At 35.4% G+C, this 14,005-nt stretch overlaps 3 protein-coding genes and 1 long non-coding RNA gene across 4 annotated transcripts; 3 read left to right on the top strand and 1 right to left on the bottom strand.

Annotated features, from left to right (window-relative positions):
* The first annotated feature begins 370 nt into the window (after positions 1-370).
* On the top strand, positions 371-2,027 carry LOC111482178 (probable WRKY transcription factor 40). The gene is made up of 5 exons (XM_023127857.1): positions 371-657; positions 748-798; positions 893-1,186; positions 1,268-1,384; positions 1,470-2,027. The coding sequence occupies exons 1-5, from the start codon at positions 442-444 to the stop codon at positions 1,785-1,787; spliced, it is 996 nt and encodes a 331-aa protein (XP_022983625.1). The 5' UTR covers positions 371-441; the 3' UTR covers positions 1,788-2,027.
* Positions 1,386-4,869, bottom strand: LOC111482179. The gene is made up of 2 exons (XR_002718145.1): positions 4,639-4,869; positions 1,386-1,845 (listed from the first exon to the last, which is right to left on the bottom strand). It is a non-coding gene; the product is annotated as an uncharacterized LOC111482179 (long non-coding RNA).
* Positions 4,870-8,505: 3,636 nt separating this feature from the next.
* LOC111482048 (probable N-acetyltransferase HLS1) lies at positions 8,506-10,096 on the top strand. The gene is made up of 3 exons (XM_023127678.1): positions 8,506-8,878; positions 8,957-9,090; positions 9,172-10,096. Exons 1-3 carry the CDS (start codon positions 8,654-8,656, stop codon positions 10,019-10,021), a joined length of 1,209 nt encoding a protein of 402 aa, XP_022983446.1. The 5' UTR covers positions 8,506-8,653; the 3' UTR covers positions 10,022-10,096.
* A 2,246-nt stretch (positions 10,097-12,342) lies between these two features.
* On the top strand, positions 12,343-13,974 carry LOC111482049 (lamin-like protein). The gene is made up of 2 exons (XM_023127680.1): positions 12,343-12,632; positions 13,375-13,974. The coding sequence occupies exons 1-2, from the start codon at positions 12,461-12,463 to the stop codon at positions 13,716-13,718; spliced, it is 516 nt and encodes a 171-aa protein (XP_022983448.1). The 5' UTR covers positions 12,343-12,460; the 3' UTR covers positions 13,719-13,974.
* Positions 13,975-14,005: the final 31 nt, after the last annotated feature.

Below are 14,005 nucleotides of genomic sequence, written 5' to 3'. Positions count from 1 at the left end.
GGAAAGAGTATAGTTTATAAATTTATTTTTAAAAAAATTATTAAACTAGACAAGTATTTTTTTTTTTCTTTTCAAAACTTTGACTTCGAAATGTGAAAATAATCGTACCTAAGCAAAGAATTCTATAAACAAGACGTTGAATACAATCATTCACAGCTTTATTAAAATCAATCAACAAAAAATTACACGACATTCAATAGAAATTACTTAAGATAAATGTTTTTAATCATAGACTTTAAAAAATTAAATGGTTATGAAACGAGGTTTTAGAAACTTATTAAACGTCGTTAGAATTAGTATCACCTTATAGGATAGGGAAAGGTCCCATTCTATCTTTATTCCTAATTAGATTCAACAATGAAGCACGAGTTGTTGATTGACTTTGAATCCGACCGACATGGCCCTCTTTCCCCTTCCTTCCATTCATTCATTCATTCAAATATGCCAAAATCCGCACACCAAATCAGAACCTCTTCTCTCAAATTCCCACTTCCACTTCTATATATCCTCTCCCAACCCCATCTGGGTCTTCCCAAAATCCTACCTTTTCTTCTTTTCAAACTTCCCCTCATGGCCGCTGATTCTTCTTGGTTGGATTCTGTTGACACTTCTCTAGATCTCAATCTTCAACCTCTCAGATTCTCCGGCGACGCTCCGGTGAGTGGAGCCCTCAATATCTGTTCCTTTGCTTCTCTGTTTCTCTCGGACTGTTCTTGAGGGGTTTTGTTTTTCTTTTTATTTCTGCAGAAGGAGAGGAATTACATGGAGGTTGAGAGGAAGGTTTCTGTGAAAGAAGAGGTGGGTGTGTTTGATTCATTTCAAATTCTAGGTTCCCAAACAGAGAGTTTGTGTTGTTTTTAATGATGGGGTTGTTTCTGTTTTTCAATTTCAGACTGGGGCTTTAATGGAGGAATTGAAGAGGGTGAATGCAGAGAACAAGAAATTGACTGAAATGTTGTCTGTTGTGTGTGAAAATTACAACACTTTGAGAGGGCATTTGATGGAACAGATGAACAAAAGTGGAGAAAAGGAGATTTGTTGTTCTTCAAAGAAGAGGAAATCTGAGAGTTCTGAGAGTAGCTCAACTGATGAAGACTCTTTCAAGGAACCAAAACAGGAAACCATTAACAAATCTGCTAAAATCACGACAGTTCAAGTCAAAATTGGAGCTTCTGATTCAAATCTGGTGAGGTCTTACGCCCCCAAAACAAACCCACTTTTCAAAATGGGAGATGAACTTACCCATGTTCTTGATTTGAATTTGCAGGTTGTTAAAGATGGATATCAATGGAGGAAATATGGCCAAAAGGTCACTAGAGATAATCCTTGTCCTAGAGCTTATTTCAAATGCTCTTTTGCCCCAACCTGCCCTGTCAAGAAGAAGGTAAATTTAATAATATTACTTAAAATCTTTTGAGTTTTGTTTGAAGTTTTGGACATGGTTTGATTATGAAATTTGGATTTTGCAGGTTCAAAGAAGTGTAGAAGATCAATCAGTTCTGGTGGCCACATATGAAGGCGAACATAACCATCCACAGGCATCTCAGATCGAACCCACTTCCGCCCGTTCTGTCAGCATAGCTCCGGCGCCGCTCACGGCAGCTCCGAGATCCTTGTCTGCGCCGCCCAAACCGACGACAGAAGCTAAAACGATTTCCAACCCAAGATTTGACTCGCCGGAAGTGCAAAAGTTTCTCGTCGAACAGATGGCTTCTTCGTTGACAAAAGATCCCAATTTTACGGCGGCGCTAGCGGCGGCGATATCGGGAAAGATTTTCCAACATTAATTAATCTGGATTGGAGTTTTGGGGTTTAAGAATGGGGCGAATTCTCCATGAAATTAATCTGTAAATACACACAGAAGAAGAGAAGATTTGACCGATTTTTGGAGATGGGAAGATAGTAATGAGATTTTTGAAAAAGAAAGAGACACTAAAAATTCTCCCACCAAATTCTTGTTTCAATTTGTAATGCCCAAATTCTTCAATCAATTGAATGAATTTGAATATGTATTCTCTGTGATCCAACCTCACAAACTATATCTTCCATCTTTAAAAATAAAACACACACTAACTTATTTGTTCAACTCAAAAACAAATAAATAAGTTTTCGAATTTGTATTAACTTCTGTTTTTTTTTTTTGGTTCAATTTCTTATTGAAAATTCATTTTTTTCCTGAAACAAGAAGTTATTAGAATGAAATAATTTGCTTCAATCTAGATTTGAACTTTCGACAAGACTTCTATAAGTCAATTTCTTTTAGTAAATTTCTCGATACTAGAAAGTTATTAAAATGAAATAATTTACTTGAATCTAGATTTGAACTTTCGACCAGATTTATATAAGTCAATTTCCTTTATGTATTTGAATGTGACAAGTGATTGAAAAGAAAACCCATTGTTTTATCCTAGACAAAAACGAGCCAACATATTCTCGATTATTTTTATTTGATTACATTATGAATAGAAGAGATAAAAGAATACTTTTTGATTAATAATAGATGTCTTTAAATTGACAAACTATAAGTCTAATTGAATCTTCCAAGTTTTTTTTTTTTTTTTTAATAACTTTGATGGTGATTTTTAAACTTTAATTAACACTTTTTTCCCCCTTAGAATAGCTTTAAAATAAGTTTCTAAATTTAAAAATTTTAAAATTTTAACATCAATTAGCTAAAAACAAATCAAATTTTTTTTGAAAAGACTTTGTAAAGTGATCAAATTTATAATATTGTTTATAGAACTAAAACTAAAAAATGTGAAAAGAAGCTACAACTAATGAACCATCCCTAAAGCATCCAAACTGGGCTGAGACAAACATCCAACATAGTCAACAAAACCAACATCAACCGAAAAAAAGTTGTCCAACCAAAGGAGGACCCAAATCTTAGCCACAATCTTTGAACAACCAACATTTATTGAGCTTAGATCTCCCCTCCCTCAGTTGTCTTTGTTTTGATCAAATCAAACCAAAATTTTAAAGGAAAAGTCCCATGTCTTACCTTTTAATGATCAGACTGTAATCTTAGGAAATTATAACAAAACCTCTCTCATTCCCATCTACTAAATACCATACCAAGCAGTGCAGTTATAAAATCTAACAATAATTTTGACATTTGAATGTCAGTGACAAATCTTCAACATCTTGAATTGAAAAACATGTCTTTCTGTCAATGAGCAAGAATCCACTAGGGTTCAACTGTATATATGTTATGGCCTTGAAAATATATACTAGGATTCCTGTTAGCCCTTTCAGAATCCACAGGATTTCATTTCAGATTCACAATCCGTAGGATTTCATTGCAAAGTCCTCTTGTAGTAGCACAAAAGGTTGACAAGAATAAAGTTCCTGCTTGCCTTTTAACGATCTCAACAACAAAGCTGTTAAAGTGAATTACAAGTAAAGAAAGTAGACTCATTTTCTAGATTTCAAGTTTCCAGAAGACTTGAACAAGAGCTGGCATCATAATGAAGAGAACCTAAAATTTCAAGAGTTTTTCCCTTTTTTTTTCTTGTTTTTTTTTTTCAGGAAAAAAGGTGGCAAAGCTCTTACTCCTGGTAGTTCTTCAAATTATTAGCAAAATAATAGCTCAAACCGAGATAACATTGAAATTTTCAAGAGTTTAGATCTTGGGGTCATTACCAGGCTAATGAATACTCGAAGCAGCCCTCACTGCCTACATATTGATTCGTTGTTTGGATCTTCCAAGATTACTTTCTCACAAATTCAACTTTGAGGCCTTGCCCTTGTTGCAGGATCTTCCTTGGATTCAATGTGCATTATAAAATTGTATCCCAATGTCCATGACATAATCTATTGTAAGGAGCCCAAGAATGAGAAGCAAAAAGGCTCAAAATGCTTCTTACATACTGATGAAAGTAGTCTCTTGTTTTCTGTGTTTCATTGGCAGTGTTGGAAACAGGAAAGTGTTCCAAAAGAAAGGTTGGGTGCAAATGGATCCTGGGAGAACAGATAATGTTACCCTTATACTTTCTTTGAGGCTGACCTAAAACTAAATAAGTTTGTACTTATCTTAATCTTTTGTTTGTTTACCTAATTACGTAGTTTTTCTTTGTGATCTCTCTAAGCTTTTGATCAGGCGCTGGTCTCCACCTAGTGCTTCACTCCGATACTTGCATTTTGGTGCAACGCAACCATTCATTCTTTCAAAAAGAAGAAAACTCAACTAAAGCTCCAAAGATTGCCAAGGGTTCCAACTTTAGAATGGGTTGAATTTGGAAGGGTAAAATGTACTTCCTACAATTTTTCATTGTTTTTGGCTAAAAAATCAAAAGTGATTGTGAAAATTGTATAAGAAAACTTTCACTTCAAATGCTTTTTACGTTCGTTGAACTGCTCAAAAGCCATCCCAAACTAACAATTATCTCCACAGTGCAAATATCTCCCAATCCAATAAGTTTAAGGTATTCAGGGAACTTTAATCATTAAATTCATTCTAAAAATACGCACGCACAGGTAAACAAACATAGTTATAAATTACAAAACGCCCAAATTTAACTTTCTCGATATTTAACAGCGTAGAACAGTGTCATATGGCTTAGCAAGCAAAATGCACCAACAAATTGCTACATTCGAGGCAGACTAGCACATCAGAGAGAGAGGGAGAGAAGGAGATACCCGAAGTTCAAGAACTTTCCGAAGGTGATGAGAGGCCAGAAGCAACTTGAGAAGTAGGAGACGTGGAAGATGGAGAGGAGGTGAAGCAACTTGAGGAAAGCCATGAATTGGTAGCCATTTCCATAAGACGTCGCAGTATGGAAATGGCAACAACACTCCAATTTTTGTCGAAATACCCGTTCTCATAGTTTTCTCGCCGGATATTCTACTCCACTTTCTCGGGAAAATGATTCCCAGGCAGAAAGAAGATGCAGAGTAGCCCTTTTGACTGGTATGGGCCATGGGCCCAAGTGGTGGGAGTCAGGTTTAAAGTTATTGGGCTATAATCGGGTTATGGCCCAGAAAGAGTGCGTTGGGCTATTATTATTATTGTTATTTATTTATTTTCATTGCAATTAGATTATCCATTAAAAAAGATTATGAATTTAAACCATCACACTTCACAAAATGTTTAGATCATTATTTATGATATTCATCCTTTAATTAACCATAAATAAATAAATAAATAATAATAAAAATGTAGCTTTCGGCAGTTGACAAAATAAAACGACTTTCAACATTTTTTAAACATTTATTAAATATAAAAAAATGAATAAAAATCTCCAAAGCATCGCCTTTTCTATTAATTATGATTTACAAACTTTAAGGAGGCTTTAATTACTCGACACATGCTCCTCCACACATTATGGTGCTATTTTTTTAAAACAAAAATTAAAAAACTTGGACAAATTTTGTTTAAATATTGGATTAAAAGATATAATTAAACGGGGATTAATTTAGGAATTTTCTATTTAGATTAATAACTTTAATGCGTTACAATTTTTTTTTTTTTTTTTAATGCAAACACTTAATATTCTATATCATTTTTCTCACTTTAATAAAATCCAAATTTAGTCGTTTATATATTTGAGTAAGTGAAATTAATGAATTATGATGTAATTTATTTTATTAATATCTACTTATATTTAATTGTGAATATTCCAAGAGGTAGATATGGAAAAGAAGAAGGAAAAAAAAAAGTGATGTCCCTTTTCAGTTTATAATGGGAATTAAAAAAAAAAAAAAAGGATTATTTTTTAGCAATAAATGATAAGAAAGAATAAGGGTAGCCAAGTTGATGGGAAGTTGATGTCTATCTCGAATGTGGAATGTGCTGCCATTAACTTTTTGGCATCCAAAGTTGATTATGTCCTCATTGCTACAATTCCCTCTATAGTTTATTACTTCTTATTTTTGGCTATCTTGCCTTATTTTCTCAATTTCTTTTTTAAAAAAATTAAAAATCGGCCCGTAATAACTTAGCTTTGAATGGATCAAGACCATCAGGCATGCACATGGAATTCGAACACAACATTTCACTCAATGAGAGATGGTAATATTAACTACGTGAACCAAATTCAAGAAGACATGTTATTTGTTTGCATGTTAGATTTTGCAGATAGTTCGGGACATGCATTTGCATCTCATGACATTCCCCTATAACAAATGCTGTCAAACAATGAATGTCATGACACTTTTTGAGGTCGTGTATAAGAAAATGAGCTAATCTCCTGTGAGTTGAATGAGGTTGGAGAACACAAATTCGATCTATTTCAAGTTATGAATGAAACCCTTTAAAAGAGATTTGGAACAAAATATTTTTGGTTTTTAAATTTGTTAAATAGGTATACATGTGATTGATATATGATTGGTTAGGCATGATTTAAATGTAAAATGTATTGTTAAATTATTGTAAGACCTATGTTTAGCATGATTTGATTGCATGTGATATATTGATTTTATGGTAATTAGACGGTGTGGGATTGGGTATTAGCCACCAAGGTCATCGTATAAGGTGAGCCTATATTTTTATTTTTTATTTCGAAAGAGGACCAGAATTTTAATTTTAATCACTTGATATTGGTCGATGATTTTTGAAAACTAATCATATGTTTCGAAAGGATGGTTGATTAGGATCTCTATGTATTGGATAGGGGCGAACTATACGATCATAGTTTAGGTAAGTTATGAGTGAGTGACTTTTTTAAGAAAGAATTGTTATTAAATCGAAAAAAAAAAAGATATGGGTTTTCATGGATAAAAGACGTAAGCCAATTAAATTATAAAAGGAAAGGAAAATAAAAAATAAAAAAATAATAAGGTGATTAGTATATGATGTCACCCCAATTTAATTAATTTTGTTTGACATATAAGATATGGGTTTTGATGGATATCCAATCAGAATGTGTATTTATTTTTAAAAATTGAAAATTAGGAAAGATATATCGAACATTCTAAGATCAAAGAAAATAACTTAATATATATTTGGGCAAATATAATATATGTGGCAAAAGTGGTGTGTGAACAAGAATATATAAATCTAATTAATTAAATTTATGCAACAGAATAATGTATATATGAAATATTTAAAATTAAAGGTGGGAGATATTCATATACAGATACAACCAATTCAGCTCTTTTTGAGATTAAAATAATGCAAGTCTATAATGTTGGTGACGGCTCTACTTTTGGTTCATTATATTTATTTTATGTTCTTTAATCAACCATATCAACCCTAGCTAGGTGGCTAACTTTTCCAAAAAAAAAAACAAAGAAAAAAGAAAAAGTTAAAAGCCCTAGCTTAGAGGGGGAATTCTCACTAGTGGCTCGTAGAATGTGGCATATTTATCCATTTAAATACCTCTCGAGATTAGGGTTGATTAGGTAAAGAATGGAACGCAGGTAGCTATCAAATCCTTAATGTAGAATGAGATTCCTTCTTTTTTTCATTAATTTAATAAAGCCGAACAGAACTTCATAAGAGAATATATATATATTTTTAATCAAATTAGTACCTCTTTGATAAAGCGGGATCTAGTAAGATAGTTTTTTTAATCAAAGAATTTTCGGTATCCATTATGAAAAAGAACAAGGTTATAATAGATATGGCTAGAAATCACTCATAAACAAAACTAAGCAAGGGTTGTTACGAGGGAACGAAACCAAACATTTTAAACAAAAAATATCTCCCTGAGATGATATGTAATGAGTCAAAGCGGACAATATCTACTAGTAATGGACTTCGACTATTACAGTTATGGACCTGATATATAATCAATAGCTTTACGTAAAAAAAAGTCTGACAAATCGACTATTCCTAACCTATAATTGATGTGAAACTTTATTCATATTCTAACGTATTCTTGGATTGGGTTGATTTGATTTGACTCCACAACAAACATTTTGTTTTGTGTGTTAGAAGTTTAGATAATGCCAATATATTCACATTTATCTGAACATCTCCTTCTCCAAATTTTGCTTTCAGGTTTCTTATATTAACCATGTTTTGTTTCTTTGTCTTTGAAGACATGTCTGTGAAACAAAGTTGGTGACACAGACCCGAATGTACCAAAATTTCAAATCAAATTCTCTTTTCCCCTAAAAAGAAATGTTTTTCACAACTCGTCTTCCCATACACCGCCTTAATTCCACGAACTTATCTCAACGCAACAATCCTAATTGTTTCGGTTGAGAGGGAGTCCCACATCCGCTAATTAAGAGGTTGATCATGATACATATTCATTGGTACGGGGCGTTTAGGTGGAAGCTCCAACTATTGTGGAGACCCATGATTCATTCCTTCGACGCGATTGCCGAATGAAATAGCACTTGGACAAGATTGAGCGGATCATAATTGGCATCACCATGGGCATCATGAAGGTCTCATCATAGCCACCAAGTGGGTTTAAAATATATAAATGCGAGGGGCTTTTTGAAGTATCTCTCTGTTTTATAACCTTATATTCTTGTTGAATATAAAGGAGCTAATGAAACAATAATTGAAGAAATAATTAAATGATTCATAGTCATTAGGAGAACATCATTAATGAATTCAATCCATCTTAAAACGTGGATTAAGGTGAGACCCACTTAATTAGAGTTTCTAAAATGGTGTATAAATAAGGGAAATGGTGGGATTGAAGCTCCAAACACAATCCCCTAAAACTAGAGCTTTCCTCCTCTGTCAAACAAAGCTATGGTGCAGAAGATAGCTGATGAATATAGGCTACAAATCATTACAGAGCAAAATAGTAATAATTTGATTGTAGTGAGAGCATACTGTGAAGAGAGGGATAAGGTGTCGGTGGAGGAGCTGGAGAGGCAGTGTGATGTCGGACAGAAAGGGAAGGCTTCTATTTTCACCGATCTTCTGGGTGATCCTATTTGCCGCATTCGCCACTTCCCTTTGCACCTCATGCTGGTAAATGCTCATTTATTTGTATGTGTTTTTAAAGTGGCACCTTTTAAATAGGAAGGTTTTTTGGGAATTGTGTCACAGGTTGCAGAGTATGGAGAAGCAAGAGATATCGTTGGTGTTATAAGAGGATGTATCAAACATGTCACACCAGGCCATTCTCATCATCCTCTGAACCTCGCTTATATTTTGGGCTTAAGGGTCTCTACTACTCACAGGTCTGTCGATGTTTTTTACTATTTGGAATCATAAATCTCTACAATAGTATGATATTGTTAAATGTTAGTTGTGCAATGCAGGAGGTTAGGAGTTGGCACAAAACTAGTCGAACATGTAGAGAAATGGTGCAAGCAAAAGGGTGCAGACTATGCATATATTGCAACAGAATGCGCTAACCAGCCCTGCATCAACATGTTTACACACAAGTTTTCATACACAAAATTCAGATCACCCACAGTGTTGGTTCAGCCTGTCCATGCTCACTACAAGCCAATAAGCTCAGGGGTTGCCATTGTGCGCATTCCCCCGCACGTTGTTGTTAAAATTTATCGCCAACTCTTTGCAAATGCGGAGCTCTTCCCCATGGACATTGACGCCATTTTGTCCAACAAGCTTAATTTGGGCACTTTCATGGCAGTTCCTAAGAAGCTGCTTCCTAATTGGAACCCTGAAACTGGGATTCTTCCTCAGAGCTTTGCAGTGTTGAGTGTGTGGAACACTAAAGAAGTTTTCAAGTTGCAGGTTAAGGGAGTGTCTAAGCTAACTTATGCATGTTGCATGGGGAGTAGAGTGTTGGATTCATGGCTACCATGGCTTAGATTACCTTCATTTCCAGATGTGTTCAGTCAATTTGGGGTGTATTTCTTGTATGGACTATCCATGAGAGGAAGTGATGGGCCACGGCTCCTGAAGTTTCTATGCAGATTCGTGCATAACATGGCTAAGGATGATGTGGGATGTGGGGCGGTAGTAGCAGAGGTAGGCCAACAGGATCCTGTGAGAGCCGCCATACCCCATTGGAGAAGATTTTCATGGAGTGAAGATTTATGGTGCATCAAGAAGCTGAGAGATTTGGAAGGGGATGAGTGTAATTGGATCAAATCTCCACCTTCATCAGCAGGGATATTTGTTGATCCTAGAGACATCTAACTATATCTTTCTTTCTCCCACATCAGTACACAAAATCATAAAAGGAATGTTCATAAATCTCTAGCTTACTCTCCTTTTCCTTTCTCTTTTTTCTTTTCAACGCTCTTCTTCACTCAGTGTCTCCTGTCTCCCGTTAAGATCGCACAACAACGCACACACTCGATCAAGATGAATACAAAGAAATAGGAGAAAGAAAATGAAAGGAGAAATATTGGCTATGGTGTGTATATATATATACGGTTTCAGTTTACTAGATATAGTTTTAACAGATTTAAGCACATCCCCGCTTCCGATTCGAGACCCACTTAGCTGATTAATGGAAGCAAAGGCGGGGGAATTGGCAAGTGGCAATTAAGGAAAGAATATGGAGCAAAAGTGAGAGAATCAGAAGCTTACTAGAAGCTATAGAATAGGCTTTTTAGTTCAGGCATCCCTAAGTTATTTACTGCTACAAATATGCAAATAATAGAAACCAGTGTGGGGTTGGTCCCCTCCACAAAACCCACACAAAATCAAGTTATACATATGTTCTTAGGGAACAATATCTCAGCTGGATCTGTTACCATCATAATGTAAAAACTATTTTCAACGCCTCAACAAATGGACAAATAACAAAAATAGCATAGAATCCAATATCCTTTGACGAGGTTCTGTTGCATTGTCCTGTGCCATAAATCATGAGTCATCGTAATATCTTCATATCCACTTGATTCCGCGTACCCCTCTAGATTTAAGCCTGTCTCTATGAAAGATGAAACTCCCTTTTCCTTTTAATTGCAACTAAGACCTGTGTGATCCTTACTACTGACATAGCTAATGGACTAGATTGTTTAAGCATACTCCCTTTTACATGAGAAACATTAGAGCTCATAGGGTCTAACACATTTGTTAGTTGGAAGTTGGTATAAAATTAAAGTAAGGGACCTGTAATTGATATCAAATCGACAAAAACAACATTGGAGGGTATCTAGAAAAGGCCACTGTTGTTGTGTTGTGTGCACCCTTGAAAATCCCAATTACTCAAAGCCGATTATGAGTATTCTCGAGCTAGGCATGAAGCCGATTAAAGATTGTGTGACTTGATAGTTTTGTTGGATTACCTCGCTTGACAGATCCGTCCTATGGGAGGACAAAGATCATGCGGGTAGTCATTGGAACTAGTACAAATAGGGGGTCGTGCCCACAACTTTGAGTGACTATATGGTCGAGTAGACGAGATCACTAGCTAACCTTTCACGGAAAAGGAGTAAGCTAGTGAGAAATGATGAGAAAAGTGTCTTCAATACTCCAATTGTCAATGGTCAGTCCTGATTATCCGTCCTCCATGGTCAAAACAGAATGAATTCATCTCCTAGATTTCCATAATCAATTTCTAAGTATTTTCCAATCATAAAGTCTCCAGACAAATGGAGTTTCAAATCTCAACTACTCAACGAATGTGTAGAAGACGACAACTCAACTAATAGAAAACATATATACATTAAAAAAAAAAAAAAAACATTAATAATTTTTTTTATTAAGTTTAGTTTCTAAATTCTAAATTTCAAAAGTGGGTGGGATGCTATTTCATAAATATGTTTTTTTTTTTCAAATTTCTAAACTTTGTAAAAAAAATAAATAAATTATTATTTACTTTTTTTAAATTAAACTACAAATTTAGGGAGATTCTACCTTAGTTGGTTGGAGAGGGAAAGAAACTTGTGAAACCTCTTCCTAATAGACGCGTTTTAAAATTTTGAGGAGAAGTTCGAAAGGGACATTGATTGGAGAGGGGAGCGAAACATTTTTTATAAAGGTGTGAAAATCTCTTCTTAGTAGACATGTTTTAAAACCACGAGGGAAAACTTGAAAGAAAAAGTCCAAAAATGACAATATATGCTAGAAGTGAGCTTGAACTGATATAAATTGTATCAAAATTAGACATGGAAGGATGTGTCACTAAGAATATTGGGCTCCCAAAAAAGTGGATTGCACTGTTTATAAGGGTGCCGAAACATCCAAAAAGAGAAAGCCTATTGTTACGTTTAGTCTCTAAACTTTCAAAGGGTTATCTCATATTAGTCCTTAGCTTTACATTTTTGTCTAAATGCAACATTTTAAGAAATTCACCTTCTCTGTCCTATTAAACACAAATTTTATTTTTATGTTCAATAGATTCATTAATTTTAAAAAATGTTTAAATCTTAAAATTTAAAATTTAGAAGGAATCAGATTCACATAGAAAGAAAGCAAATTTAACGTTCAAAATTTCTTTCCATCACAAACCTTAAAATTTAAAATTTAAATTACCCCATAAAGTTGGTGTGTCAGCAGATTGGTCTCCCGCACTGGGTCCTTCAACAGCTGTCTCTGTCCCAGCGCCATTGGATATCAACAACCAAATCCTCGCCCCCCCTCTTCCACGCTAATCTAGGGCACAATTAGAGCCTCCCTCTCACAATGCCGGCCTCGCTGCAGCTCCTTCCCTTCTTCCTCCTCCTCTGCACCGCCGCCTCTGTCTTCCCTGTCTCCGCTACCGACCACATCGTCGGCGCCAACCGCGGCTGGAACCCCGGCATCAACTACACTCTCTGGGCTAACAACCACACCTTCTTCGTCGGCGACCTCATCTGTAACTTCTAAATCCTCTCTCTCTCTCTCTCTTGTATAGATCTTTCGACATTGAAGGGGAAGTTTTAGTTTCATTTTACTTGTTTTTATGATCTTTTGAATTCAAGAAATGTTCTGAGCATGATTTCCGTGTTGAGGTGCCACATCCTTCTCGTTAATCAAAAGAAGCTCAAAAGTTAAAATACCTTTCCAATGATGGAAGTCCTCGCTAGTTTAAAGAATGATCATGAGTTTATAAGTGAGGACTATTAACTCTAACACCATTGGTATGAGACCTTTTGGGAAGCTCAAAGCAAAGTCATGAGAGCTTATGCTCAAAGTGGACAATATCATACCATTGTGGAGAGTCGTGTTCGTCTAACACCCACGATTGCAATGCTGTATTCTTAGAAGAAAAAGGAGCAGCTGAGTCGGCATTTGTCCGCTCCTTCCTTCTCTGCCTCATCCCTATGTTTCGAACTTTACCTCAAGGTTTTTAAAACATATCTGGTAGGGAGAGGTGAGGGTGCTTCTTTCTCCTCCTCAATTGATGTAAGATCTCACAAGTATCTTATTAATTACTTCAAATACAATAGTATTATTTGATATTGATGGTTTGTTAAGACTGCAAATTTAGGTATAATTTGTGGAAGTTAGTTCATAGTGGATTTGAGAAAGACATGTCTCCACTCTTTTGAAGTTGAAATATAATTAGTATTACATTACCCCAAGTCCTAACGCCTTGCAAACTAAAAATTTGGCAGCATTTAGGTATCAGAAGAACCAATACAATGTGTTTGAGGTTAACCAATCAGGGTATGACAACTGCACCACAGAGGGGGCCTTTGGGAATTGGAGCAGTGGCAAGGACTTCATCCCTCTCAACAAGGCCCAAAGGTACTACTTCATTTGTGGCAATGGGCAGTGTTTTAATGGCATGAAGGTGACCATTCTTGTTCATCCTCTTCCTCCTCCTCCATCTTCTCCCCTTGCCTCCAAGAATTCCTCGCCCTCCTCCGCCACACCCCGGACAGGTTCTCGACAATGGCAGATTCGTGCTCTGCTTGTCTCTTTGGCTTTGATTTGGTTTGGATCTGACTGGATTTAGTTGAGCCATGGCTGGGGTATGTAGAGGAGTTTTAGTTTTGGAATGGTTCTTCTGAGATTTCTAAATTTGGTAGCAGAATTGTCTCCCAATTCCCAAACTTGTGAGGGGACATTGTTTGATTGTTTTCAAATTTGTAGGCTGGTTGTGAATGCTTGGTTTGTTCTCATTTGTAATGACAATCACATTCAGCTTGTTTCAGTTCCTTCCAGTTTGCTCCCAAATCGTGGGAGGATTAATTAAAGACATTTTTTTTTTTTTTTTTTTTTTTTTTTTTTTTTTTTTTTTTT

The sequence above is a fragment of the Cucurbita maxima genome, unplaced genomic scaffold, assembly GCF_002738345.1.
Source record: "Cucurbita maxima cultivar Rimu unplaced genomic scaffold, Cmax_1.0 Cma_Scf00007, whole genome shotgun sequence".
In the NCBI taxonomy this organism is placed as follows: domain Eukaryota; kingdom Viridiplantae; phylum Streptophyta; class Magnoliopsida; order Cucurbitales; family Cucurbitaceae; genus Cucurbita; species Cucurbita maxima.
Note: the sequence above shows the minus strand (reverse complement) of the source record. Positions and strands in the feature narration are given on the sequence as shown.